The sequence below is a fragment of the Emydura macquarii genome, unplaced genomic scaffold (genome assembly GCF_026122565.2).
Source record: "Emydura macquarii macquarii isolate MOO-44397 ecotype Brisbane River unplaced genomic scaffold, CSIRO-AGI_Emac_v2 contig_3305, whole genome shotgun sequence".
Taxonomy (NCBI): domain Eukaryota; kingdom Metazoa; phylum Chordata; order Testudines; family Chelidae; genus Emydura; species Emydura macquarii.
The window spans coordinates 7,690,022-7,717,943 of record NW_027133442.1 but is presented as its reverse complement, the minus strand read 5'-3'; the positions used below and the strand labels follow the sequence as shown (position 1 = coordinate 7,717,943).

The following is a 27,922-nucleotide window of genomic DNA, read 5'->3' as shown; positions in this document are numbered from 1 at the left end:
TACCACGTCAACCTGTTGAAACCCTGGAGAGACCGAAAGGTGTGCCTGGTCGCCCAAGAGACACTCCCCCAGTCAGATGTCCCCCAGGGGGAGGTGGGGATATCCCCCGAGCTAACCCCAGCACAACGTAAGGAGGTTATTGACATGATCCAACGAAACCAGGACGTATTCTCTAAACAGCCCGGACGGACGACGGCGGTCAAACATCACATCGTCACCAACCCTGGGGTGCGGGTAACGATAAAGCCGTACCGGATACCTGAGGCCAAGAGAGAAGAAATTCGGACAGAAGTGAAGAGGATGCTGGAACTTGGGGTTATTGAGGAGTCCCACGGCCAGTGGTCCAGCCCGATGGTTCTAGTTCCCAAACCTGACGGAACACTGAGGTTCTGTAATGATTTCAGGAAGTTGAACGAGATTTCTAAATTCGACGCCTACCCGATCCCGCGCATAGATGAGCTAGTGGATCAGTTGGGCAAAGCTCGATATCTGACCACCCTGGACCTGATCAAGGGCTACTGGCAAATCCCCCTCGCCGAGGATGCCAAAGAGAAGACTGCCTTCTCCACACCTGATGGTCTATTTCAGTACACTGTCCTCCCCTTCGGTCTTCGCAACATTCCAGCGGCTGATGGACAAACTACTGAGACCCCACACCAAGTATGCTGCCGCCTATCTGGATGATGTGATCATCCATAGCCCCGACTGGGAGACGCACTTGGGGAAAGTAGAGGCGGTACTCGACACTCTCCGAAAAGCTGGCCTCACTGCAAACCCGGCCAAGTGCGCGATAGGGCTGGCCGAGGCCAAGTACCTGGGATATGTGGTGGGAAGAGGCCTGGTAAAGCCCCAGTGCAACAAGATAGAGGCCATCCAAGCCTGGTCCCGACCGGTCCGGAAAAAACAGGTTAGGGCATTTCTGGGGATAGTGGGGTACTATCGGAGATTTATCCCCCACTTTGCCACTAGGGCCGGACCTCTGACAGACCTGATAAAGACTCGGAGCCCGGATACCCCTGTGCAGTGCATAGAATTCATCGGGGCCATCCTAGATGCAGTACAGGCCAGAGCCTTCTTCCCACTACCTCGGTTCCAAACCATGACCACCATTATTTCCCAGTTACAAAGGTCCCCCACGACGACAGCCAGGCACTGCCTCCAGCTGCTGGGGCACATGGCAGCGTGCACATACGTCATGAGGCTGGCTCGCCTCAGGCTCAGGCCCCTTCAGGGGTGGTTAGCCTCAGTTTACGCCCCAGCCAGACATTCACTGAGCAGAGTAGTCACTGTCCTGCCCCAGGTCCTCGCATCCCTGAACTGGTGGACAGACCCAAGACAGGTAATGACCGGAGTCCCATTTGCAGACCTTGTCCCCTCTGTAACGTTGATTACAGATGCTTCCGATGTTGGTTGGGGGGCCCACATGACCGCCGACCTCAGTACACAAGGTCGATGGTCCCTACAGGAATGACACCTCCACATAAACATTCGAGAGCTCCGTGCAGTCCTCCTAGCCTGCAAGGTTTTTCTCCGCTTCCTGAAGGGTAGGATGGTGCAAGTCCTCTCAGACAACACCGCAGCGATGTTTTACATCAACAGACAGGGCGGAGCATGCTCCTCGGCCTTGTGTCAGGAGGCGATTCAACTATGGGACCTTGCGGTGAGGTACGATTTTCATCTGATTGCCTCTCACCTCCCAGGGGTGCAGAACGACGAGGCGGACCGCCTCAGCAGATCGTTCTTACCCCGCCACAAATGGTCACTTCACGAGGAGGTTACAGCGTCGCTGTTCCGCAAGTGGGGGATTCCCCATCTGGACTTGTTTGCAACATTACAGAACAAGAAATGCCCGAGATTCTGCTCGCTACGTGGGCGCGAGCAGGGCTCCATTTCGGACCCTTTCCTGATAGACTGGTCGGGGCCACTACTGTATGCTTTTCCTCCGGTTCCACTGCTTCCCAAGGTCCTCTTGAAAATCAAGAGGGACAGAGCGGACATTATCCTGATCGCACCGGCATGGCCGAGACAGCACTGGTACAGTATGCTGCTCGACCTATCCATCGCCACGCCGATCCCGCTCTCGAGGCGCTACGATCTCCTCTCCCAGGACCAGGGTCGCCTGCTCCACCCGGACCTGGACTCCCTCCACCTGATTGCTCAGTGGTTAGCAGAGGGAGAAAGAGCTTGTTCAGAGCAAGTCCAGCGCATTCTCTTGGGAAGCAGGAAGCCTTCCACTCAGGTTGTATACCGGGCAAAGTGGAAATGTTTCAGTTGCTGGGCGCAGTCACGGGGCATCCTGCTGCTGGGCTCTACCATACAAGCCATTCTGGAGTACCTGCTACACCTAAAGATGCAGGGCCTGGCCCTGGCCTCTCTGAGGGTACACCTGGCGGCCATTTCGGCCTTCCATTGCCCCGTGGAAGGGAGGTCTATCTTCTCTCATCCAATGTCCATCAGGTTCCTTAAAGGGATAGAGAGGCTGTTCCCTCAGGTTCGCGAACCGGTGCCTCTCTGGGACTTAAACCTTGTCCTTACTATTGTCACAGGCCCCCCCTTCGAGCCTATGGCTACATGCCCACTGCTCGTCCTCTCCTGGAAGGTAGCCTTCCTAGTAGCCATTACATCGGCGAGGAGGGTCTCCGAGTTAAGAGCCTTGACCTTGGAGCTCCCCTGCACAGTCTTTTATACGGATAAAGTACGACTGAGACCCCACCCGGCCTTCCTGCCTAAGGTGGTGTCCCAGTTTCATTATAACCAGGATATCTTCCTCCCCGTGTTCTTTCCTAAACCGCACGGTTCGGAGGAGGAGCGGAGATGGCACTCGCTGGACATCAGGCGAGCCTTGGCTTTCTACATAGACTGGACCAGACCGTTCCGGAAGTCCACGCAACTGTTCGTCGCAGTCACGGACCGCATGAAGGGCTCACCTGTCTCCACCCAGCGCATCTCCACCTGGATCACAGCCTGCATCCGCACCTGTTATGACAGGGCGAAGGTACCGCTCCCGGGACCGGTAACGGCGCACTCAACCAGAGCCCAGGCTTCCTCTGCGGCCTTCCTGGAACGAGTGCCCTTGCAGGATATCTGCAGAGCAGCGACCTGGTCATCGGTCCACACTTTCACCTCTCACTATGCCATCGTGCAACAGGCAAGAGAGGACACAGCCGTAGCAGAGCCGTGCTGAGAAGGGTTTCTCGCCAGTGACTCCTTCCCGCCACCAAAGGTATGGCTATATAATCACCTATAGTGGAATGCATATGAGCAACCACTCGAAGAGAGAAAACAGGGTTACTTACCAGTAACTGTTGTTCTTCGAGATGTGTTGCTCATATCCATTCCACACCCACCCTCCATCCCCGCTGTCGGAGTCGGCAGAAAGAAGGGACTGAGGGCCCGCATGGTCGGCAGCGCCCTATATGCCGTGCTATGCGCACGCCACTCCAGGGGGTGCTGGAGCCGACCCGCCGGGGTTGCTAGGGCAAAAAGCTTCCGCAGACTCGTGCACGGGGCGCGCACTCACCTATAGTGGAATGGATATGAGCAACACATCTCGAAGAACAACAGTTACTGGTAAGTAACCCTGTTTTTCTCCTTATCTAAAGAGGAAGGCCTATGACTTTGAGAGAGAAGCAATTTGAGGACTGCCCAGGTTGTGTTGTAGATGACCCTGGCCAGAACAACCATGATGACAATCCCACTATAAGTGGCTTCAAAAAAGTGCTGGATAAGATCATGGAGGACAGGTCCATCAATGGCTATTAGCTAAGGTAATCAGAAATGGAACCCCATGCTTCAGGTGACCCTAAAACTCTGACTACCAGAAGCTGGGAGTGGAAGATGGGGTAGATCATTCCATAATTGCCCTTTTCTGTACACACCCTTAAGCTCTGGTATGGGCCACCATCAGAGACAGGATACTGAGCAAGATGAACCATGGTTTGATCTGGTATGGCAGCTCTTATGTTTTTTAAGATGTGAACCGTAAAATGAAAGGTATTTGTGTTGATTTGTGCATCGAGAGTGTTTTAAATATTATCACAGTGGGATATACACTGCAGTGCCTCTGTTTAACACAGAACTGTTTCGCTCAAAGACCAGAGCTGGGTGACAAAGCAACAGAAACAGATGACCATGTCATGTGACAAAGCCCTAGCTGGGATGATTTAGCTGAGGTTAGTCCTGCTTTGAGCAGGGGGTTGGACTAGATGACCTCCTGAGGTCCCTTCCAACCCTAATCTTCTATGATTCTAAGCCTCAAAATAGAGTGTTAGATAAAATATTCAGAACAGCAGATACAGTAGAACTTCAGAGTTACGTACACCTCGGAAATGGAGGTTGTTCATAACTCTGAAATGTTTGTAACTCTGAACAAAATGTTGTGGTTGTTCTTGCAAAAGTTTACAACTGAACATTAACTTAATACAACTTTGAAACACGACTATGCAGAAGAAAAATGCTGCTTTCCCTTTACTTTTTTAGTAGTTTACATTTAACACAGTACTGTACTGTTTGCTTTTTTTCCTCTCTCTCCCTCTCTCTGCGGCTGCCTGCTTGTGTACTTCTGGTTCCAAATGAGGTGTGTGGTTGACTGGTCAGTACGTAACTCTGGTGTTTGTAACTCTGAGATTCTACTGTAAATGTTTCATGTGGAATGTGGGCCGTCGTCTTTGTTCAGCTAGTTACAAAACCCTGTTTAGAAAAAAGAACCACTTGTAAATAAAATGAAAAGTGAGGGGTCCAAAATGCATCTGTAAAAATAAACTGCTGGTGTTATAAAGCAAATGGCCATGTGGGGCTTGTTTTCTATGGAATGCCGCAAACAGCTGTAGGAAAACCTTTGTCAGTAAATGAGGCCAAAAACATGTCCCTGCCATTCTAAAGTGTGTGTTTTCGTTCATCCATGTTGGTGAAGCATGTTGCATTTCACAGGTGTATTTAGTGAATTGCATACCAAATGTTAGTATAGCTTTATACCAGCTTTTAAATAGAATTTGTGTCAGCTGATTTTCTCAGGTATAAGTTTATTTTTAATTTTATCCCTCAAAACTTCCATCATCATCAGTGAACTTGTGTTTAAAACTCACACAATTAAAAGGCTTTCATAGAGTAAAACTGTGATTTACGCATAGATCAGTATTATTTTGCACCCCATAACTGCCATATTTAATGCTGTCTAAACAATCTGCGATGATTGTGCCCTAAGGATAAATGTATTTTGCTTTGGAAGAGTTGGGTGGTACCTGGTAAAAACCCTTCCTCCTGATGCCCTTATATGGGCTGGCTAGCTCCGATGGTCTCTCCCATGTTTTCAATGCTCTGCCTGGTTTGTGTGAAGAATGAGCCCATATGCCCTTATATGGCACAGCCAGGTAGACTGACTCCTCCCCATGCCCTTCAATGGCACTGCTGGGAACAGGACATTGGGAGATGCCATATAAAGACATGAAAAAAGCTCACACCCCCATCTGTGCCATAGAAGGGCAGGGGGAGGTGACACACACCCAGCTGTGCCGTATAAGGGAATAGGGAAGTGGGAGACACTGACACTCCTGGGCATGCCACAGGAATGCATGAAGACTGGTTCCCCAGGTGGCTCCAAGAGTCCCAGGGTAGATCATCCCCAGCACTGGGCCCCAAGTGCTTCCTGATTCAATCCATTCTGGAGGAGGAGAGGTGGGGCTCATGACACATTTGCTCAGCCTTGGAGGCTGCTGCTCCCCAGACAGACACATGCTGAGAGGCAGAAGGACACACACAGACAGACTCTCACCTGTCCTGCCGCTGCCCATGTGTGCAGTGGGGGGAGGAGGGGTAGAGGCTTGTCAGGGCATGCCATAGCTGATCCCAGGGCTCTCCCTGCCCCAGATACTAGCTCCCAACCCACCCCAAACAGCTCTCCTGTCTCATGCCCCAGAGGCAGTGGGATTTCAACACTCAAAGACTAGCCCAGAGATCTGATTGGGACTCTGCCAGAGGGGCAAGGTAGGTGAGTGCATTTGATGAGGCAGCCAGCCAGGTTTGAGTCAGTGTCAATGAGCTCATGCTGAGAGGCTGGACCCAGCCCTAAAGAGGCAGTGGCAGACCTGGGCTGGGAGCTCACAGGTGTGTGGACAAACAGGCAGAGGGAGACGGGTGCAGCTGGGATCCCAGCCCAGGCCCCTGCCACCAGGTGAGACAATTTCCCCATGGGGAAGGGAGCTCTTCGTCCTCACAGCCCCCTCCCCAAGAGGCTGTTTCTCCAGCAGAGATGGAGACTCCCCATCAGGGCCACCCAGCCTGTCCCCCGGGGAGCAGGGTTGTCCCCCACAGTCTATCCCTGCCCTTTCCTAGGGCTGGCTAGACTCAGGCACAGTTGCTCTAGTGCTATGGGATAGTTGCTCTCTTTAGCACCCTCCTCTAGGCTAGAGGCTCACACCCCTCCCAGGCTCTCAGCTGATGATTTTCCAGCCCCTGCTGTTAGGTTTGGCCTGAGTGTCTCCGCAAGGCCCAGCAGGGTGTTTCAGGGCATGGAGGAAACTTTCCTGATGTGATTCCAAAGCCCCTGGGCTGGTGTTTGCTCCGCGCTCAGCTCTGCCTTTGACGTGAGCCAATAGAGTGAGACAGTCGAACTAGGGAGGGGAACGGCTCTGAAGCCCTCAGAGCCTGGGGGACTGGCTGGCTCAGCAGGGGGGCCTGGGGCATGGGGGACGGGGCTTTGCTGGCTGAGGCAGCTACTGTCTTAGAAGCTCAGGAATGTGCCCTGTCCTGGCATTCAGTGCCGCCCGAGGGGAATCCCCTGCAAGCCATGACTCAGGGAGATAGAAACCAGGGAGGGGACAAGTGATTCCCGGCTCAGAGGCGACCCAGCCAAAAGGGAGCCAAGGGGGACTGTTCCATCATTCTGGGCTCAGCACCCCTTCCCTGAGCCGGTTGGTGACCCTGGCACCCTGATTCTTCTCCCCAAGGGAAGAGCTGGGAGCATGGCCATGCCTGGCGCGACAGTGGCTGGAGCAGGGCAGGGCAGGGATGTGGCATGTGATTGTCTGTGTCTCCACCCTGTAGGTGGCCTCATGGCCCCACCCCAGGGGAGCCCTCAGTGCCCCATGGAGGAGGAAATGGAACTCGGCCTGGGGAATGGTTGTGCTGGGAAACCCACAGGGGATGCGACAGAGACTGCGGTGATGATCCAGATGAAGCTCTCACAGCCTGAGCTGCCTGCCAGGACCCCACGTCCCCGTACCCTCCGCTACCTGGCCATAGGCAGCATTGTCTGCGGCTGCTCCTGCCTGGGGGTGCTGGCCCTAATCTATGCTGTCAAGGTGAGGGGGGTTGGGACTTGGCGGGGAGGATGGGGACATGTCTCAGTGCTGGTGGGTTCTAGGATATAATAGGGCAAGGGGGTGTGGGGCCGTGGCTTGGTGCTGGAGGTTCCCAAGAGCTGGGATATGATGGGAGGATGGGGCTGTGTCTCAGTGCCAGGGGTTTCCAAGGGCTAGGATATAGCAGGGGGGCACAAGGCTATGTCTTGGTGCTGGGGGCTCCCAAGGACTAGGAAGGGGGGAGGGAAACAGGGCTGTGTCTTGGTGCTGGGAACTACCAGGGACTGGGATATAGTGGGGGGCAGTCTTGTCTCTGCGCCGGTGGCTACCTGGGACTGGTTATAGCAGGGGCTCGGTGCTGGGAGCTACTGGGGACTGGGATATAGCAGTGAGGGTGGATGACAGGGCTGCATTTCTGGTGACCATCCCTTTTCTCCCCAGGCCAATGAGAAGTGGAAGACAAATTCCCCCGACGCGGATCTCTGGGCCCGGAAATCTTTCCGCTTCTCCCTTCTCAGCATCGGAGTCTGGGTGTCTCTGCTCATCCTGGTGCCGCTGTTCATAGGGCTCATCTCCTACCTGATTGCTAGGGCCGAGTGACCTCCTGCCACATCCCCATTGGCTCTGGGGAGTCGGGGAAGGATGTTCCCAGATCTGATTTACCTCTCCTGGGACTGGAGGATGGGAGTTGCCCTGGCTTCATCTCAGCACCATTGGCCTGGAATCACCCCAGCCATGTTGGTTCTGGAGCAGCACCGGCTTCCCCGTGGCTAGAGACTGAGACTTCAGAGAGACCAGGGTGGGCTGTGGAGCAGGATTGTCTATTCCCAGCAGAGATGGAGATAAGGGAACCTAGAAACATCAAGGACAAATCCGGGGCTAGCAGGGCTAAGGACAAGACACCTTCTGTTACTAGATGGAGATGGTAAGACTGTTACTAATGATGTAGAAAAGGCAAACTTGGTCAATAAATATTAGTGTTTTGTATTTGGCGAGAAACAGGATGAACTCACATCCCAGGAGGAGGATGAAGGGCTTTCCAACACATTAGGGGAATTATAGGCTGGCTAGTTTGACATCAATCCTGGGCAAAATTAGGGAAAAGCTGATAGGGGATTCGCTCCACAAAGAATGAAAAGATACAATTAAAGCCCGACAGCGCTACTTTATAGAAAAGAAGTTTTTTGTCAGACAAAGCGGATTTAATTCTTTAATGAGGTTACACATGTGGCTGATAAAGGCAGTTTGGTTAGGCTTTTGTAAGGCTTGACTTAGAATCACATAACATTCTGATTAAAAATATAGCACAATACGTCAGAAGAGCACAAGTTAAATGGGTTAAGCACAAGCTGCCTGACAGCTCAAGAAGTAGTCATCAATGGGGCATCACCACCAAATGGAGCGTGTTTCTAGCAGGAGTCTGCAGGGACCAGTACTAGGCCAGATACTATTCAACGTTTTCATCAATGATCTGGAAGCAAATAGAAAATAGGTGCTAATAAAATTTGCAGACGACTCAAAGACTGGTGGAGAGATAAATAATGATGAGGCCGTGGCTGTCATACCAAGCGATCTGGACTGCCTGGTGAGTGTGAAGCTTCCCAAGGCTACTCTGGGCTGTGAGCACCTTGTAACCTCCCCTGCCCTTAGCATGAGGAAGCTTTGTCTGTGCCTGCTTCAGAACACAGCACTGCTTAACACACAGCACTTAGCTTTTATAGCGAAAAGAAGTACAGTGAGAGCAAAGAACAAAGATTCCTGTAATAGCAAGTAGGTAAAAGTATTAGAAACAATTGGTTATATCTAAAACAAAATCATAATATGCCTTCTAGTGTCTAGATTTAAATAACAAGACACTTTCCTAGTCTAATGAAGTCTTCCTAAAGTCTTTCTCCCAGTGAATAACAAACAGGTTGGCTGTGATCTCTGTTCATAAGACAAGCATGCTGGCTGCTTGTTTCCTAGGTAAAGGTACCGTATGTATCTCTGCATTTTCCTCCCAATAGAGCCAACTAATTCTTTGATCTTAGTCATACAGAGGGCCCCCCTTCCTGCTGAGTGTTCCTTCCTGTAGATTTTGTGATCTCTTGTTGAAATCGTAATCTTGATTAGCTGGTGGCTCCATATGCAAATAGATTTACATTGGAAGACACACAATGATCAGCCAGGGAGAGAGAGAAGCACCTCCACCTTCAGTTGATACCTTAAAAACATAATTTTCAGGACAAAAACATAACTTCTTAAATATTATCCATACATCAGTTTGCAAAGATTAAGATGATTAGAGGACTATTGGCTGTCCATAGAGACTTCACATGCCCCCCCTTTGGTGAAGAATTATGTATATACCAGCCCCAGGGGATCTCTGTAAACCCCCATGCATCACTTATGCCAATTTGCCAGAGATCCCTGAGTCAGAGTAAACTGGACCTATTCAAACAAAATATGTCTTAACGCAACCAGATGCGGAGTTACACAGCTAGGAACAAGAAACATGGGCCAGGGGAAGAGAACGGGGGACTGTAACCTGGGCAGCAGTGATGCTGAAAAGGATCTTGGGGTCAGAGCGGACGAACATGACCTCCCAGCAGGCTGCTGTGGCACTGAAGGCCAATGTGCTCTAAATATAGGAACTCAAAGGCAGGGAAGCGACTGTCTGCAGCTCACGGCCTGTGAGGTTGTTCCCCTGCCTTCAAGATCCTCTCCTCCCGCTGCCTCCCGCCCTGACAGAGCAAGAGGCGGTGGGCAACGCCAGACAGGCAGCAAAAGCCGCATTCTGCCATCGCCAGGGGGTGAGAAGCCAAGCAATGGAGGACCCCTCTCCTGACGTCATTACCCTGCACGGCCAGCCCTGGGGGGGAGGGCGAGGGGAGGGAGGCCGCCCGCCGGCTTACACCAGGGCGACAGACGCAGGGGGTTTGCTGCGGGTCTGGTCCAGGGTCAGCGTCTGCCATGGGACAGTCCAGCGCGCCCCCGTCAGATCACGTGACCTCTTAGCGTAAGCGCCCCGAATCCGCCTCTGGCTGACCCCTTAAGAACGCCTCTGTCCCCGTTGGTTGGCCCTCTGTTGGTTTCTGATTGGTTAGCTACAGGGAACTACCCGCCCCCATCCTCGGCTGAGCGGCTGCTTGGGTTGTCAATCAGCTTGCTGCTTCGTATTCCCATTGCTGATTGGCCAACTGAGTCATCACTCACCTTCAAACCCATCCTCATTGGTCCGGCTGCCCACCATTAACCACACCCTGGCCCCGCCCCACAGCTCGATTGGCCTATCAGGGCAGCTGCTCAATTCTTAGACCCGCTTCTTAGGGGCTCGCGACCCCCCGGCTCGCCAACGCCCCGCTCTTCCTGCCTGGTGCCTGCTGATTAGTTGCCCGTCCTCGGCGCCCTGCCTCTTCGCCTGCCACGTGGGTGGGAGAGGGCGGGGACGGACGGTGCGACCAATCGGGGCTGCCGCTGGGGGCGGGGCAGGGAGTCCGGTTCGAATCGAAACCGAGGTGCCGGGTGAGTGGGGGCGGGAGCGGGATCCCCTAGACTTAGCGCAGCCGCCTGATCCCCCCCTCCCCTCCTTCCGCCAGCCAGCCAGCCCCTCCCCCCACCCCCGCGGCCAACCAGACCATCCATCGCCTGCCCCCGCCCCCGCACGGTGCCTCCTTCCCAGCCCTGGGGTGCTCAGGCCTCAGCAAGAGCCACGGTGGGCGGGAGCCCTCTTGGAAGGGTCCGGACGAAGCTGGCGAGGGAGCTAACGCGGCTGGGCCAGAGCAGTGGGTGCAGGCTGCGGGGCAGCGAGGGTCTCCCCTCACCAAGGCGCTTGTGCAGGGACAAGGGCCAGCTGACAGGGCAGGCGGGGCAGCGATGCGGAGTGAACAATAGGGGAACCTGTGGGGCGTAGCCAGTCGGGCTGGGGGTCCGACGCGCTGCAGCCGCCGACTGGGTCAGAGCCAGCGCCTGCCACAAGGTGCCCTGATCCGGCACAGCGGACCCCATGGGCCACCCCCTCCCCACCCATATAACTCCTCCCCACCCCCAAGCACTGTTTTGGGGAAGGTCTTGTGTGTGGGGTGTCTATGGGAGGGATCATGGCTCTCTTCCCACTGGCTGTCTGACTCTTCCTTCCCCCAGCAGGTGCAGGGGTCCTTGAGCCCCAGCTCCTGGAGAGCCAGCCAGCATGACCCGAGGTGTGAGGCTAGAGGATGAGCTCCCTGACTGGGCTGGCGCCAAGGAGTTCTACCAGAAATATGACCCCAAGGATGTCATCGGCAGGTGGGGCCTGGGGAAGGGGCTTGCTCCCTGCTTAGAGGGAGGGTTTTTTGAAGGAGAGGGGCTCTGCACACAGGGATGTGGGTTGCCTCCATCTCTGGCAGGGGGAATGAGCATTGTGGTTTGGGGGGCTGTGGGTGTCAGTCTGTCTCACTGGGATGCCTGTCTATAATAGAGCTGATGTAATGCACTGAGACTTCTGTGAGGCATTTGACTTGGGTACCACATGATATTTTGATTAAAAAAACTACAGTGATACAAAATGAACATAGCATGTGTGAATTAAAATCTGGCTAACTGATACCTCTCAAAATGTAACCATAAACTGGAAATCATGATCTAGTGGGGTCCTGCAGGGATCAATTCTTGGCCTTCTGCTACTTAAGCTTTTATTAATGACCTGGAAGAAAACATAAAATCATCCTTAATAAAGTTTGCAGATGAGACACAAATTGGGGGACTGATAAATAATGAAGAAGACATCACTGATTCAGGACAATCTGGATCTTTTGGTAAACTGGGTGCAAGCAAACAATGTGAGTTTTAATAAGGTTAAATGTAGATGGATACATCTAGGAACAAAGAATGTCAGCCACACTTACATGATGGGGGACTCTATCTTGGAAAGCAGCGAGTCTGGAAAAGATTTGACAGTTGTGCTGGATAATCAGCTGAACGTGAGCTTCCAGTGTGATGCTGTGGCCAAAAAGGGCTAATGCAATTCTTGGATTCATAAACATGGGACTCTCGAGTGGGAATAGAGAGGTTATTATACAGCTGTATTTGGCACTGGTGTGACTGCTGCTAGAATTCAGTGTCCAGTTCTGCTGCCCACAATTCAAGAAGGATGTTGATAAATTGGAGAAAGTTTAGAGAAGAACCACAAGAATGATCAAAGGACTGGAAAACCTGCCTTATAGGGATAGACTCAAGGAGCTCAATCTATTTAGTTTAAGAAAGAGAAGGTTAAGGGATGACTTGATCACAGTCTATAAGTATCTACGCAGGGAACAAAATTTGATAATGGGCTCTTCAGCTAGCAGCGAAAGGTCTGACACAATCCAATGGCTGGAAGTTGAAACTGGACAAATTCAGACTAAAAATAAGATGTAAATGTTTAACAATGTAAGTATTTAACCACTGGAACAAGACCTGTTGGACTTGGAGCGTATGAATATGTGGGTGTCTGTCTGTCTATCTCACTGTCGCATCTGTTGGTCTGTCCATGGCAGGGGCGTGAGTAGTGTGGTGCGGCGCTGCCTGCACAAGCAGACGGGGCAGGAGTTCGCGGTGAAGATCATTGAGGTGACCCCAGAGCGCATGACCCCACAGCAGCTGGAGGAGGTGCGGACTTCCACGGGCAAGGAGATTGCCATCCTGCGTCAGGTGGCAGGGCATCCTTACATCAGTGAGTGACACCCTCCATCCCCCACGGACACCCCATGTCAGTTTACACTGCAAAAAAAAAAAAAAAAAAGTGTGTTCTTGAGTTCATGGATTCCAAGGCTTGAAGGGACCATTGTGATCATCTAGTCTGATCTGGTGTATAATAAACCAGAGAGCTTCCCTAAATTATTCCTTATGTAATCGAGTGGGTGATTTTTAAAAACCTCCAATCTCAATTTTAAAATTGACAATGGAGAATCCACCACGAACCTTGAAAATTTGTTCTCATGGTTAATTATGCTCATTGTTAAATATGGATGCTTTATTTCTGGTCTGAATTTGTCTAGCTTCCATTTTCAGCCATTGGATCATATTAGACCTTTCTCTGCTAGATTGAAGAGCTCATTATTTGTTCCCCATGGAGGTATTTGTAGACTGTGATCAAGTCACTCCTTAACTTTCTCTTTGTTAAACTAAATAGATAGAGCTTCTTGAGTCTGTCACTATAAGGCAGGTCTTCTAATCCTTTAATCATTCTTGTGGCTCTTCTCTGACCCCTATCCAATGTATCAACATCATTTGTGAATTGTGGACCCCAGAACTGGACAGTTTTCCAGCAGCAGTCACACCAGAGCCAAATACAGAGGTAAAATAACCTCTTGAACCTACTTGAGTCCCCTGTTTATGCATCCAAGGATCACATTAGCCCTTTTGGCCACAGCTCCTGTTCAGCTGATTATCCACCATGACCCTCAAAGCTTTTTCAGGATCACTGCTTTCCAGGATAGAGTCCCCCATTGTGTAAGATGGCCAACGTTCTTTGTTCCCAGATGTACATTTGGCTGTAGTGAAAGACATATTGCAGCTTGTACCCAAGTAGCTACCTGGGATTAAAGTAGCAGTGAAGATACAGCAACTTGGGTTAGCAGCTCAGGTTGTAGCCTAGAGGGCTAGAGTTGACTCCTTTCTGAACCTTTGTATGTATTCAGTTATTGGCTCTTCCTCTGCCTCAGTGTTAGTCAGACCTACTGCTTCATAACATCTGGTGGCAAATTCACCAGCACCAAAATAGATTTCTTCCCCCTTTTGGTAGGATGTGGCATGGGACCCACGGTATCCATTGTGACCCTCAGAAATGCCTCTTGTATCATAGACAAGGGATGTCCTGGGGTCTTCCAGGTCTCCTGCAATAGTTCCTCACATCATTCTGTTTTCCAGGCCAGTAGAAATTTTTCTTTAACCTGTCACAGGTTTTCTGTGCCCCCAAGTGATCAGCAAAAGGACAATCATGCACTAACATTAATTCCCCACGGTGCTGGGTGGGCACAACCAACTGCTTATAGGGCCACCCAGGGCTTTTGTTTTTATCCATAGGAGCCTTCTTATGCAATCTGCCACCTTCAAAAAACCACTCCCCATTTTCCTCTCTTGGGGGCCCCTCTAGGGCACACTCTTATGCTGTCTAGAGTGGGGTCTGTCCTTTCTTCAACTGCAAAATGCTGGCATCTGATACCTGGGTCAGCTTCTTTAGTCACAGGGATCATCTCCTCCTTCCCTGCCCCCATGGGTGTGCTGCTTTTTTCTGCCATGTAGGAGCCAGCCTCTTCCCCTCCCTCACCTAGAAAAACACTGTGTCCTTCTGCTGCAGAGGAGTTAGAGAGACCTTTCCTCCCCCTTCAGCAGTCGCTGGGACTTTACTGCTCCTCCTGGGATCCCAGCACAATGTTCCCTTTTGCTACAAGTTACCACAGTAATAGCCGTAACATTCCCATTCCACGTGCACCTTAGTTAAGGGCAACAGGAATTTTATATCCTCTCATGGCCAGAAGCTTCACCTTTTGGTCAGGTAACATGTCAGTCTTTTGGTCCATGCTTCCCTTGACCAGCGAGATCTGGGCTCCGGTGTCTCTCCACACCAGGCACTCCTTGGTATTTACTTGAGCAGCCTTAATAAATTCCATATCTACCCCCTCCGGGTCAGTCCTAACAAAACTGATCATATAACCTGAGCGTAGCTGTGGAGTGTCTGTGTTAAGGACAGCTGCATTAATATGGGTTGGATGGGATGTGGTTTCTTTTAATTTAGGGCACTGATTTCTCAGGGGCTCAGTGGAAACATCTGTTGGACCCTCCTCCTTCACAGGAGGTTTGTGATGGGGATTTCCAGGAGTGAAACAGCTCTGTGGGGAGGGGGGGTGAATGCCTGGGCTCCCAACCCACCCTCCTTCTTTGCAAGGGCCAAACAGGATCCTCCCTTTACACTGGGTTTGTGCCCCCTCCTTCTTGCACTCATTGGACATCTGGGCCTGCTCAAAGGAATCAGCCAGAATGGCCATTTCTTGCACAGATTTTAGAGTTTTATCCCACAGACTGTTCCTAACATCGTCAGTGCCACAGACTTAGGAAATGTTCTTGAGCACAAAGTTCCAATGGTTGGTTGTAATCCTCAGCCCCCTTCCCTTTTACCCATTTTCTCATTAGGTTACACATTTTAGAGGCATATTTGCTATGACTCATGCCAGCACCTTTCTTGAGATTTCTAAATTTCAGCCTATACACTTCAGGAGTAACTCGAAACATTTGTGAAACAGCTTTCTTAAAGTCAGAATATATCAAAGCTTCCTGAATGAACATTTCATTAAATGCATCCAAAGCTTTACCAGACTGTTTTGCAATCAGTTGTGGGGACTTTCTTGTCCCCAGGAATATTATGAACCTCACATAGCCTTTGAAAAGTGGTCAGGTACTCGTCAGTGCAGTCTGATTCCTTGTATAGAGGACACAACTTGTCCAAGCTAAGGGTTCTGTGAGTAGAGGGAGAGGTTGGTGACTCTAGGATCTGTCCATGTTTTTCCATCATGTCCGGATTATACGTCCACTCCTCCTTTTTCTTGGGCCTCTTTCTCTCTCAGTTCCACAGCTCGTTTATGGGCAGCTGCTTCTTGCTCTTCTTTTTGCTGCTTAGCTTCCAGGGCTTGTCTATAGACAGCTTCCTGCTTCTTGATCCTCATCTCTGCTTGCCATTTCTGGTGCTCACGTTCTCTGTCTGTCTTCTGCATCCACTCTGGCCAGCTCTTGCTTTGCGGTTGTTTCGCTGTTTCTCATTTTTATGCATTACTGTTTCTGTTTCCCTTACCGGAAATAAGCAAATAGAAAAGAAATGAACTGCAACCTCTCTTTGACTGTGTCCGGTCACCACACAGGTATACCTAGGCTTAGCAGCAGCTCAGGTTGAAGCTTAGAGGGCTAGAGTCGATTTTTCACACACTCCCCTTCCCCTCCCCGTGCTAGCTCAAGTAACTGTGTCTTCATTGCTAATTTAACCCCAGTTAATAACACACCTTGTTTGCAGTGCCTCTATACCCAGTGATTTTCCCCCCCACCCCCCAGATCTCCTGGGCCACCCCTATGGCAAGAAGTCTGCCCTATGGCAAGGAGTGCCCCACTGAATCCCCCACCCTCTCACTTCTCTCTCTCTCTCTCTCTCTCTCTCCCTCCCCCCAGTCACACTCATCGATTCCTACGAGTCGTCTACGTTCATGTTCCTGGTCTTTGATCTGTGAGTATGAGATCCCCCGCCCTGTGCGCTCATGCCCCCTTCTCAGGGCCCCCCCCCAACTTGCACATCCTCTGCTTTTCTCCAGAGTCCCACCATGAATGACCCCTCCCCATACCTACAGCTTCACCGCAGGGGCCCCCCATGCCTCAGGGCTCTCACGTGTGCCCCCCCTCTGCAGGGGCCCCTCATGGCCCATGGCGCTCATGCCAGGAGCGGAGCCAGCCAGCCAGCCTCCTGCAGACCCCAGGGTTGCTGTGGGGTGGTGGCACCTGTGCCCACAACCTCGTGCCCACAGCTCAGGAGAGGTGGGACCCCCACATCCTGTACAGTTTGACTGCGCTCCCTTCCCCTCAATCCGTCGGGCTCCCCAGGCTGATTGCCTCCCACCTGCCCTGTCTCACCAGGGCCGATTCTCTCCCTCCCACCCCCTTCTCTCCCCAGGATGCGGCGCGGGGAGCTGTTTGACTACCTGACTGAGAAAGTGACCTTGAGTGAGAAGGAGACCAGGTACTGTACAGCGCCTCCTGCTGGGAGAAGCTGGGCCTGGCGTTGCCAGGCGCTCCCCCACAGCCAGCGCTCCTGCCCTGCTCCTCACAGTGCCTCCTGCTGGGGGAGGCAGTGGCTGCAGGAGACAGGAGTGATCTGGCTCTCTCTCTCCTGCCAGGTGCATCATGCGAGCTCTGCTGGAGGCCGTGAGCTACCTGCATGCCAGGCACATTATCCACCGTGACCTGAAGCCAGAGAACATCCTCATGGACGATCAGCTCAACATCAAGCTCAGCGACTTCGGCTTCTCCTGCCGGCTGGAGCCAGGACAGAAGCTGCGGGGTCCGAGCAGGCTGGGGGAGGGGATCAGGCTTGGCCCAGGGGCCAGCACTGGTGGGGACAGGAGAGGCCTGGCTGGCTGGGCCTGAGAGGAGGGGAGGGCAGCGGGGAGGGCCAACCTGATCTACGGTTGGGGTGCAGGCTGGGCTGGCTGGGTCAATCCAAAGCAGTGGTTCACCTGTTGACCCCTGTGGGGTGCATACGCAGCTATCAGTGTGTGTTACATGGGCCTCATCCACGCAATATATATATGTACTGCCTGTATGGCCCTGAGGTGTCACCTGGCTGCAGCTGTGTGCTGATGAGGCTGCAAGCGGGCCATAGGCTGAGAACCACTGAGCCGAAGGGTGTGGGGAGGGGAGAGGCCAAGGGGCTGACCAATTGGCAAGGAGAGGTTGGAGGGGAGCACACACCACTGTGTGGGGGGCTGACTGGACCTGTGGGGCCAATTCTGGGGAAAGGAGGCTGGGCTGGTGGGATGTGGGAGGGCTTCTGGGGACAGTTTTGGCAGGGCTTGACTGGTCCCTGGAGCTGATCCAGGAGGGAATTTGTGGGGGGAGGCTATTAGTCTCCGCTCTCTCTTCTTCTCCCCCGCCCCCTCAGAGCTGTGTGGGACCCCTGGATACCTAGCACCCGAGATCCTCAAGTGCTCCATGGATGAGACACACCCGGGCTACAGCCAGGAGGTGGATCTGTGAGTCTCCCTGTTTCATCAGTCACCGCTGGGCTGGGAGAAGAAGGGGTCATTCCTGGGGGCAGGAGGAGGTGGCTGGGAGGAGGGGGAAAGAAGGGCTCATTCCTGGAGGGCTGGGAGGAGGGGGGGAGAAGGGCTCATTCCTGGAGGGCTGGGAGGAGGGGGGGAGAAGGGCTTCCCCATCTACCTCAGTTCTCATCATGGCCCTTAGATGCCCCGCTGTGCCCCCAACTGCCCTGCCAGCCACGCACCCACCTTGTGAGCATGGGGGGGGCAGGGACTGACCAGTTTCCCCAGCTCACGCACACCTCTCCTTCCCCCCCAGATGGGCATGTGGTGTGATCTTCTTCACCCTGCTGGCCGGCTCGCCCCCATTCTGGCACCGCAAGCAGATGCTGATGCTGCGCATGATTATGGAGGGGCACTACCAGTTCAGCTCTCCTGAGTGGGATGAGCGCTCTGACACCGTCAAGGACCTGGTGAGAGCAGGAACCCCACCCCCCACCCTCTTGGTCCCAGATTGGATCAGCGTCCTTCCCTGCACCCCCATCCTGAATAGAACAGCTCCACCCCCTCCCCTTTCCCCATCCCTTATCCTGAGTGGATTGTTCCCTGGTTACCCCCCATGGTCTTAGTGGCTCAATTCCCTCTGACTCCTGTCCCTGCAGATCTCACGGCTGTTGCGTGTGGACCCATCGGAGCGGCTGACGGCAGAGCAGGCCCTGCAGCATCCCTTCTTCCAGCGCTGCGTGGGGCGCCCGGTCCGGCACTTCAGCCCCTACCGCCGGTTCAGGGTGAGTCACCCTCTCCCCTCCCCACTAGCTGGGGCTCTTCCAGGGCTTTTCCTATCACAGCAATGGGCCCTTCCAGCAAGAACTCTGCCCATGTTGGATCATGCTCTTGTCCTCCATGACTGCCCCCTGCCTGCACTGAGCTAATGGGTTCTCCCAGATTCTCCCCCCTCACTCTCTGAGCTAATGGGCTCTCCTAGGTTCCCCCTCCTGCCTGCATTGAGGTATCCCAGGTTCCCCCTCTCCCTCTGCTTGCACTGAGCTAATGGGCTTTGCTGGACTCTTCTGGGCACATTTCCTTCCTCCACATGCTACTTTATTGGGCTCTTGTGACTCCCCCAATCCCTCTTCCTTATCCCTCCCCTGTGCTGGAATAACCATCCCCCCACCGCACGCACTGGGCTAATGGGCTCTTGTGAGCTGCTTCCCCATGGTGGGCATAATGGTTTCTCCTCTGCCACCGGGCCCCTCTCCTCCTCACACTGGGATAATGGTCTCTGCCCGAGGCCCATGCCCTCCCTTCCCTCTGCCCTGTGCTGATGGTCTCCCCTGTGGCCTCCCCCTCTGGCCTTTGCTAATGGTCTCTCCTGCTGTTCCATTCCTCCCACACCTGGGACAGGGCTAATGATGCTCCCCCCACACTGGGATAATGGTCTCTCCCATGCACCTCCCCCCATACTCATGGTCTGCCCTCCTGTGTGGGGCAGGTGCTGGTGTGGACGGTGCTGGCCTCCATCCGCATGTTCTCCAGCTATCGGGTGCGGACACGGCCAGTGACGCGGGAGCTGCTGCTACGCGACCCCTACGCGCTGAAGGGCGTGCGCAAGCTCATCGACGCCTGTGCTTTCCGCATCTATGGCCACTGGGTCAAGAAGGGCGAGCAGCAGAATCGGGCCGCTCTCTTTGAGAACCTGCCCAAGGCCCTGCTGCTTGCCCTGCTGGGTGCTGAGGGCGAGGGGGTGGAGCTGGGCTATGGGGAGGGGGTGGAGCTGGGCTATGGGGAGGGGGTGGAGCTGGGCAGCACCACTGCCCCTCTTCAGTAGCAGGTAGGGACCAGGCTGGGCCTGGGGGGGAGCTCCCAGGGTGGCCTCCCCCACACTGGGACCCGTGACAGCAGGTGGAGATGCTTGCACTGGACTTGAGGCCAAGAGAGACCCTAGGGCATAGCAGGGATCAGAGGTGGGGAAAGCCCTAATGCAGATCTGGCAGGGATCTTGGGGGTCCCAGTGTCTGGCAGGGATCTTGGCGGGCAGGAAGGAGCAATTCTGCCTGGGTGAGGTGGGGGAGACCCCGTGTGTGTCTGGCAGTGGAGGGGTTTGCTGTGCTGTGCATCTGTCAGGCATGCAGGGGCAGCTGGCATCTCCCTGCCCTTGCCTCTCTGTACTAAGTCAGTGGCTGTGTCCTGGGGGAGATGGGGCCAAACGCTCCACTCCCCCCAGATGGCGGAGTTGGGGGCATGGGGCCAAATGCTTCCCCTGCTGCGCTGGGCTCAGCCCGGCCCCTTTGTAGCTTGGTTTATTTTTGTTTTTTCCTTGTTGTGTGTCTGAATTCCTGTGAGTTAGAATAAAAATTTGTTATGACCCCTGCAGCGCCTGGGCCTCCTTCCCTCCTTTGTTTGCAGCAGGGAGGCTTGCCCTACGGTGGGGGGCACCAGCAGAGGACCCCAGGGCTGGGAGTGTCCCCCTGGGCAAGGTCAGTAGGGGGGATGCTGGGACTGAAGTTTCCCCCCAGCAGGGGGCAGTTTCCCAGGGCAATGAGTCACGTTGCTACCATAGAACCACAGCCCTTTATTGCACTCTCCTCTTTCCTCACTTCCGGCGGCCCCGGCCGCTCCCCTTGCTGGAGTTGGGCACCTTCTCCAACTGGGCCAGCTTGGTGCTGAACTGCTCCTCGCTCGCCTGCAGCCGCTCCTCCACTGCCAGCCGCAGCTGGGCCAGCTCCTGGCAGAGCTGAGCCGAGATGTACTCCCGCAGGGGGGCCCTGGGACCTGCAGAGGAGAGTGGGGGTGAAGAGAGTGGCCAGCCAGCCCCCCACCTTGGGCCAGATCAGCGCAGGTGCCCCCTAGAGGGAAAAGGCTTTTGTTCCACTCCCCATCCCCCACCCTGAGGCCAGATTGGAGGCCCCTCTTTTCACCAAGGCGAGAGGCCCCTCATCTCGGTCCAGGCCCCTCACTCATCAAGGTTACTGTGGTTTCTTACTCTCGCTGGGGGCTGTGGTTCCACTGTCTGCTACTTCCTCTTGCTCTGGGATGATGATAGGCACCTTCACGCTCTCACCTGCCTCTCCTGTTGAGGGTGGGGTGAAGACATTGGATAATCAGGGTGGGGAGGGGGGGTTGGCATCATCCCCTCCTCCCTCCTGTAGTGCCTGTGAGCTTGTACCACCCAGCAGCCTCAGGTGCCCTGCTCTGCTGGGATCAAAAACCGGCTGCCTCAAAGCTCTGGGGCAGGGAATTGCTCTAGTGTGAGAGCATTTTCACCTTGGATTCAAGGTCCGAGGGCTTGCTGGCGGGCAGCAGCAGCAAGGAAATGACCAAAGTGTCCTGTCTCATCCTAACCTCCCAAATGACCCCCTCAATGGGCACAAAGGAGGGGCCACTTCCCATAGCTCACCCACGTGGCTGAGAACTTGGGGGAGGGGCTGGGGGTTCAGTGAGCACCCTCCACTCACCCAGCTCGACCGCCAGCTCTGGCATTCCCACGTAAGACAGCGATACATCCAGCCGGACCTGTGGGGGGAGAAAGCAGGCCAGGCCCAGAAGCGGCAGTGGCTGAGGCTGCCCCAGGGCTGGGCACGGCTGCTGGGGTTAGGTCAGCCCTGCCCTGTGAGGGTAGAGGACTCAGGAAGGGGCACTCTGTGTGGAGAACCCCATGGAGGTGGTGGGGCAGGCCAGGTTCCCTGGGGGGTGCTCTGTGTGTGGCTGACACTCAGGGGGTGCTGTTCCCCAGGGGGCACCATACCTGTGGGGTGAAGGCATACTTGTACAGCTTGAAGTGGCGGAAGTAGGTGTTCACCACGTAGTCGCTCATGAGTGCCAGCTGCTCCTGGCTGAAGAGATCAATGCTGAACGGAGGCCGCTGGGGGGGGGAGAGGAGAGGATGAGGCAGGAGATGGACAGGGGCTCCCACTCCACAGACCTCCCCCTCTTTAACTGGGCCCTGCCAGGAGGGGACTGGCAGCAGCAAGGGGGCCCTGGCTGAAGCTGCTCCTCTGGCTGCGTGCAGAGCCCGTGACGGGGCAGCAGGGCTCACCCGGATGGCGTGGCAGAAGAGCAGCTCAGTGAAGTAGTGGTAACATTCTTCCACGTTGGGCAGCGGTGTCTCTGGGGGAGCAGATATGGGTGTGTGGGACCTTGCACACCCCACGGCCACACCCACTCTACAAGCTCCTCCCCTCAAGGTCCAGGCTCCTCCTCTTCCCTCCCCCTGGCTGCCCCCATAGGCACTGCCTCTCTGGGTAGCCATACCCTACCTCCTCCCAAGAGCCCCACCCACCCTATAGGCTCCTCCCCCTCCGTGTGCCTCCCAACTCATGCAGGCTCCTCTATAGCCCATATGCATTTTTGTAGGCTCCTCCCTTGAGACTCACCCCCTTTCTTCAGCCCCACCTATTCCCTTCAGCCTTCCCTTAAGGCTCCTCCCCCTTTCTTCACCCCCCTGCACCGCTCCTGGACTCCCTCCTCCCACTGGGGACGGCGCCTCCCTTTGGCCAGTCTCTTACCCACACATGCCTCATGGGTGTCCTTGACGATGGCAAAGAAGGCAGAGCTTTGCTCCTGGTTGAAGCTGTGCTCCCGGCTGAACTGCACCGTATAGAAGTAGAGATCCAGCAGGATGCCTGCCCGTGGGTCCGATTCCCAGCCCTGCAGCTGGAACAACTCTGCCAGCAACCTGGGGTGGAGGGGGCACTGATAGTGAAGGAGTGGGCTGTCTTCCCACCAAGGGGCACCTGCCAGGGTGAGGGCATTTAGGGGAACCTGAGAGTACAGGTTGGGTGGTATGGCGTGCTCTCCCTACAGTGGAAGGGCAATGGGGGGACCCCAAGCCCAAGCGCAGGGGGTGGGGGTGTCTCCCTAGGGCTGGGGGGCACTGACCCACATCAGAGCTTTCCCTGAGTCCTAAAATCAGTTACCTCTTCAGCTCGTCGCTGGTCTGTGCTTTGTCAATGAGGTCCATGGAGTGAACATCCAGGTACTTCCTACACCAGGGAGAGGAACCCCAACACTGTTAAAGAGCGTCACTTGAATCCCCTGCACGGGCTCGATGGCCCATTGCTGGACAGCGACAAGAGACCATGGATGTAGGAGGATGAGGAGATACTTTGGGCCTCAGCTGATCCCAGAGGATCAGTTTCTGCCATTCCAACTACTCCACCAACAATACCCCCAACCTGGTCCAGCTCCAGGACATTACTGGCAGTTTAAGGACATATTTGGTCCTATGTGCTGGGTGCACCAGAGACTCCAGAACCGATGTGGAGCTTGGTTCACCTCAGTTTCTCCATCTGTACAAAGTGGGATAATCATAGCACCCTGCTGTGTAAAGCACTATGAGTTTTGCTGGTGAAAAGTGCTATATAAGAGCCAGGTTTATGCATAGTAGTCAGCTGGCTTGCTGGGCACATGTGTAAAATCTCTGAATACATCATAAAAACTAACCAGCAGATTAAGCAACTTGCATTAGGTACAAACCTGATTGCATTCCTCCTGGATGCTCTAGCCTGGCATGACTCCCTGCTGGCCCAAAAAAACATCCCTAATTTATATTGCCTTTGCCAGGCCTGGAGCCCTGCCTTACAAACTACTACAAACTCAACACATGATCTATGGAGTACCACTGGCTGCAGTGGCTGGGGCCTGTGCCAGAATACAATCCTTTGGATAGCAGTAGGTAGGAGGAGAAATGTGAGAATGGCTGAGTTACTGCCTTCAAAAATGACTTCCCAGAACTAGGGGTTGGATTAAATCCCATCAGTTTAGAAACACTTCAACTCCTGGAAAGGTTGGTTCTCTGGAGCTGTGGTTAGAGCCAAAGGACCTGTGTGGGTGAGACAGAAGAGCAGACTGCCTCTACAGATGCCTGGCAGGGTGACTTGGCTGACCTGGCAACTAAAGAGTGGGAAAATTTCAGAGGAGAGGGACCTCAGACAAATTTGAAAAGATTGGGTCTGACTTTTTAGACACCTTTGCTTAATTCCTATCAGAGGGAAATCAAGGTGTCATTCTCCTTGCCTTGCCTTGCCTTGCCCTGCCCTGCCCCGCCCCGCCCCGCCCCTTTTGCTTTTTTTTTGTTCTTTTTGTCTTGTTTGTTCTCCACTTTTTTTTGGGGGGGGGGGGGGTGAAGAAATCAATAAAATATGCATAATTAACTATGAGAAACTACAGTTTGGGTGGGGCAGCTGGGTAGTAGGCACATAGTAATGCCACATGGAGTGGCTTGCCTTGCATTGAGCTGCAGCGGCCTCTGGGGTGGGGAGGTGGGTAATAGCTACATAGCAACACCAGAGAGGATGGCTCGCCTGGCCCTAAGAAGATGTCTCTGTAGTGGGTAAGTGAGTAACAGCCACACAGTGACACTGCCTAGAGTGCCCCCTCTGGAGGGCTTGGATGCTACTCACCACATGCAGATCCTGGCTTCATGGGACTGGGGCTGAAAGAGAGCAGTGTGGAATGTTAGTGAACATCATGGTGGGGGAGGGAGGGAGAAGGGGCTAGCCAGGATGGGGTAGCTTGGGTAGTGGCCATCTTGAATCATAAAGCGGAGGGTGCATGTCATGAATTAACCTGGAAAGGGAGGTTTAGCTGGTTAATGTTCCTAAGGGTTAGTAACAGCTAGGGGTGATCAATAGTCTAATTAATATCAGATGATCAGTATCCAAGAGAAAATTTACCCGTGTGAGATGATGACTATCATGAGCCAATCAACAATGTAATCAATATCATTGAGGAGACAATCAGCTGGCAGGATGTGATGGATATTCATGAGGTGATCAGCAATGTGATTAATATTCATGAGGACATGATTAATCACCAGTGGGTGCTGATTTCATGAGACATGCTTACTTATAGTCTATACAGGTACAAGATCCTACTGTACAAAACAGAATTTCCCACCTGACGTTTTGAAATTTGGTTTTGTTCCAAATCGGCATAAAAAGCTGAAATTTCTCATGGAAATTTTGAAAAATTGCACTTTGGAAACATCAAAGCATTTCACTTCGATAATGTCAAATTGCCTCATTTTGATAATGTCAAAACATTTTATTTTTATAATAATAGTAACAACAATGAGTTCTTAGTGACTGCTTTTCCTCAGTAATTTCAAAGCACGTCAGAATCTTTAATTGTTGCATGCAGTGTAGTAGCTGTGTTGATGTCGGTACCAGGATATTAGAGAAACAAGGTGGATGAGATAATATCTGTTATTGGACCAACTTCTGTTGGTGAGAGAGACAAGCTTTTGAGCCATATAGAGATCTCCTTCAGCTCTGGGAACCATACTCCGAGCATCACAGCTCAAACTACTTAGGCTAGGCAATCTGGTCCACATTGCATTTAGTTATGATGCTCAGAGTACCTTTCCCAGACCTCAAGAAGAGCTCTGTGAGGCTTGAAAGCATCTCTCTCTCACCAACAGAAGTTGGTCCAATAAAAGGAATTACCTCACCCACCTTGTCTCTCAGCATCTTGAGTGTATTTATCCTCCCAACTGCCTTGTGAAGTAGAGCAATATAAAACATTTTGTTATTGTTAAAACATTATAACAGAATATAAAATACTACACATAAATATATTAAAATTAATATAAAAAGTCAAAATAAAATTAAATGAAACAAAGTTGAAATGAAAAGTTTTACCATGTAGAATAGGTTTGAAACTTTTCCATTGAAAATTTCAGCTAAATCACAGCATCATGGACATGCAGGGCTGAAAGGGACCTCGAGTGGTCTCATCCAGTTCAACCCCATGAATGGAGGCAGGACCAAGTATACCTAGACCATCCCTCAGAGGTGTTTGTACAACTTGTTCTTAAAAACCTCCAGTGATGGGGATTCCACAACCTCCTCTGGAAGCCTGGTCCAGCCTTATAACTAACCTTCTAGTTAGGAACTTGCCTTATAGTTAGGAAATTTTCCCTGATATCCAACCTAAATCGCCACTACTGCAGATTAAAGCCATTACTTCTTGTCCTACCTGCAGTGGACATGGAGAACAATTGATCGCTGTCCTTTTTAAAACAGCCCTTGACATATCTGAAATCTGTTAGCTGGTCCCTGCTTAGTCTTCTTTTCTCAAACCTAAACATTCATATTTTTTAGCCCTGTCTCAAAGGTCAGGTTTGCTAAAGCTTTTATCATTTTTGTTGCTCTCCTCCGGACTCTCTCCAATTTGTCCACATCTTTCCTAAAGTGTGGGGTCCAGAATGGGACATAGTCCCCCAGCTGAGACCTCACCAGTACTAAGTAGTGTGGGACTCTTACCTCCCGTGTCTTACATACAATGCCCCTCTTAAAACACCCCAGAACAATATTAGCCTTTTTCACAACTGCATCACATTGTTCACTAAAAAAAAACGAGATTCCTGTAGCACTTTAAAGACTAACAAATTTAATTTCTGCAGGCATAAGCTTTCGTGGGCTGCAACCCAGGACTCTCGTTGTTTTTGCTGTATACAGACTAACACGGTTACCCCTCTGGAACATTGTTCACTCTTATTCAATTTGTGATTTCCCTATAACCCCTTGAGCCTTTTCAGCAACACTACCACTTTCAGCACTTATTCCCCATTTTGTATTTCTGCATTTGATTTTTCCTTCCTTAGAGAAAAACTTTGCACTTGCATTTATTGAAAGCAATATTGATTTGAAATCTTGTTGATTTCAAAGCTATTCTCCAATTTGTCAAAGTCATTTTGGATTCTAATCCTGTCCTCTAAAATTCTTAAATTCCCTCTCAGTTTGGTGGCATCTGCACAATGTATAAACAAACTCTCCACCCCATTATCTATTAATGAGTGATGACAATTAAAACACGACAGTGGTTAGGCTGCTGGTTTGTGCCGATCATGTTGGCTAATATTGTCTGTCTCCATCTGGTGTCTTGTGCCTCATGCTGAGATTGTCAGCTCTTTGGGGCAGGGACTGTCTTTATATTCTGTTTCTGTACAGTGCCTAGCACAATGCAGTCCTTCTGGTCAGTGACTGGGGCATCTAGCTGCTACCGTAATACACCTAATAAATAATGTACAGCGCCTAGCACAAGGGGATCCTGGTCCATGACGAGGGCTCCTCCTAGGTGCCAGGGTGATAGTAATCAGGCCACATATAGTGACAAAAAGCGGCTAATGAATGAGGTGATGTAGCGAGTTAACGAATATCCCCGGTTGAGGGAGTGATGAATATGTATGAGGCAACGAGCATTGCCATTTCTGCCACGGGGGTGAAGATTCACGTGGGCGGCTGGGCCGGGGTCGCTCAGTCACTTGGCGCCGGACGTGTCCCACCCGGCCGGATGGGGACGGCCCCCGCATGCTAATCAGATGCGACACGGACCCGAGCGGATGAATATTCATGAGCGGATGAATATTCATGAGGTGGCCTTGGTGGCCTGTCCGAGTGAGGCCTGCGACGAGGCGGTGGCTGCGGACTGCGCTAACATTAGGTGAATAATTCCTGAGTCAAGTAACGATGCTAATTAGCCCATGCATATTAATGAATCACGCCGCTAACGAGCCAGCAGCACGCGTTCTGACCTCACTGATCTTGATCGGGGCGGGCGCGTTAATCGGGGGGATGTTGACGCGCTCACTGAGGGGACCGATTAGCGACTCACCACGCGATGACAGTTGATGAGGATGAATATTAATTCGCTGGCGGGCCTATTAGTTAATGCATACTAATGAGCTGACAGCGCAGTTAATTAATATTCATGACGGTGCCGAAGCTTTGCGAAGCTCATACATATTCATAAGACGATCGAAGTGCCCCACCCCCCACCCCGGGGAAGGGTCTTCGCGGCGCGGTCGCCATGGGGACAATGTACAGCCACGCGGGCCCCTCGCTCACCAGCCTCAAGCCGCCTCCCAGCCCCATCGTTGCAGCGGAGCCGGCT

The 27,922-nt window shown here is 52.7% G+C and overlaps 4 protein-coding genes and 1 long non-coding RNA gene across 13 annotated transcripts in view; 2 read left to right on the top strand and 3 right to left on the bottom strand.

Moving 5' to 3' along the window:
• LOC137143264 (zinc finger protein 436-like) overlaps nt 1-27,922 on the bottom strand; it is a 604,313-nt gene that overhangs the window by 237,901 nt on the left and 338,490 nt on the right. The gene's annotated exons all lie outside the window — the stretch shown is intronic.
• TMEM265 (transmembrane protein 265) lies at nt 3,614-8,258 on the top strand. The gene is made up of 3 exons (XM_067533019.1): nt 3,614-3,767; nt 7,042-7,298; nt 7,740-8,258. Exons 2-3 carry the CDS (start codon nt 7,050-7,052, stop codon nt 7,896-7,898), a joined length of 408 nt encoding a protein of 135 aa, XP_067389120.1. The 5' UTR covers nt 3,614-3,767; nt 7,042-7,049; the 3' UTR covers nt 7,899-8,258.
• LOC137143292 (uncharacterized) lies at nt 8,449-10,307 on the bottom strand. Its single transcript, XR_010917142.1, has 2 exons — nt 10,193-10,307; nt 8,449-9,501 (listed from the first exon to the last, which is right to left on the bottom strand). It is a non-coding gene; the product is annotated as an uncharacterized lncRNA (long non-coding RNA).
• On the top strand, nt 10,661-23,444 carry PHKG2 (phosphorylase kinase catalytic subunit gamma 2). Of its 8 annotated transcripts, none has more exons than XM_067533004.1 (10): nt 10,661-10,802; nt 11,421-11,561; nt 12,791-12,966; nt 16,449-16,503; nt 16,945-17,010; nt 17,168-17,331; nt 17,932-18,022; nt 18,348-18,501; nt 18,691-18,816; nt 22,953-23,444. In XM_067533004.1, the coding sequence occupies exons 2-10, from the start codon at nt 11,467-11,469 to the stop codon at nt 23,055-23,057; spliced, it is 1,032 nt and encodes a 343-aa protein (XP_067389105.1). In that variant the 5' UTR covers nt 10,661-10,802; nt 11,421-11,466; the 3' UTR covers nt 23,058-23,444. The 8 variants fall into 8 exon arrangements, with proteins under 8 accessions (XP_067389105.1, XP_067389097.1, XP_067389100.1 ...); XM_067532996.1 differs by lacking the exon at nt 22,953-23,444 and adding an exon at nt 19,521-20,401 and having other exon boundaries at nt 10,663-10,802; XM_067532999.1 differs by lacking the exon at nt 22,953-23,444 and adding an exon at nt 19,521-20,401 and having other exon boundaries at nt 10,698-10,802; nt 11,424-11,561.
• Nucleotides 20,581-27,919, bottom strand: CFAP119 (cilia and flagella associated protein 119). Of its 2 annotated transcripts, XM_067533008.1 has the most exons (8): nt 27,877-27,919; nt 24,430-24,461; nt 22,534-22,703; nt 22,065-22,135; nt 21,774-21,890; nt 21,484-21,541; nt 21,012-21,098; nt 20,581-20,800 (listed from the first exon to the last, which is right to left on the bottom strand). In XM_067533008.1, the coding sequence occupies exons 1-8, from the start codon at nt 27,901-27,903 to the stop codon at nt 20,622-20,624; spliced, it is 741 nt and encodes a 246-aa protein (XP_067389109.1). In that variant the 5' UTR covers nt 27,904-27,919; the 3' UTR covers nt 20,581-20,621. The 2 variants fall into 2 exon arrangements, with proteins under 2 accessions (XP_067389109.1, XP_067389110.1); XM_067533009.1 differs by lacking the exons at nt 22,065-22,135; nt 27,877-27,919.

Coding starts and splice junctions, on each gene's coding strand:
- TMEM265 (XM_067533019.1), top strand. CDS start 7,050: ATGGCCCCACCCCAGGGGAGCCCTCAGTGCCCCATGGAGGAGGAAATG. Junction 7,299..7,739: donor CCCTAATCTATGCTGTCAAG/GTGAGGGGGGTT, acceptor TTTTCTCCCCAG/GCCAATGAGAAGTGGAAGAC.
- PHKG2 (XM_067532996.1), top strand. CDS start 11,467: ATGACCCGAGGTGTGAGGCTAGAGGATGAGCTCCCTGACTGGGCTGGC. Junction 16,504..16,944: donor ATGTTCCTGGTCTTTGATCT/GTGAGTATGAGA, acceptor TTCTCTCCCCAG/GATGCGGCGCGGGGAGCTGT. Junction 18,817..19,520: donor GCCCCTACCGCCGGTTCAGG/GTGAGTCACCCT, acceptor TGTGTGGGGCAG/GTGCTGGTGTGGACGGTGCT.
- CFAP119 (XM_067533008.1), bottom strand. CDS start 27,903: ATGGGGCTGGGAGGCGGCTTGAGGCTG. Junction 21,891..22,064: donor TCTTCTGCCACGCCATCCGG/GTGAGCCCTGCT, acceptor TCCCCCCCCCAG/CGGCCTCCGTTCAGCATTGA. Junction 20,801..21,011: donor AACCACAGCCCCCAGCGAGA/GTAAGAAACCAC, acceptor TCTCCTCTGCAG/GTCCCAGGGCCCCCCTGCGG.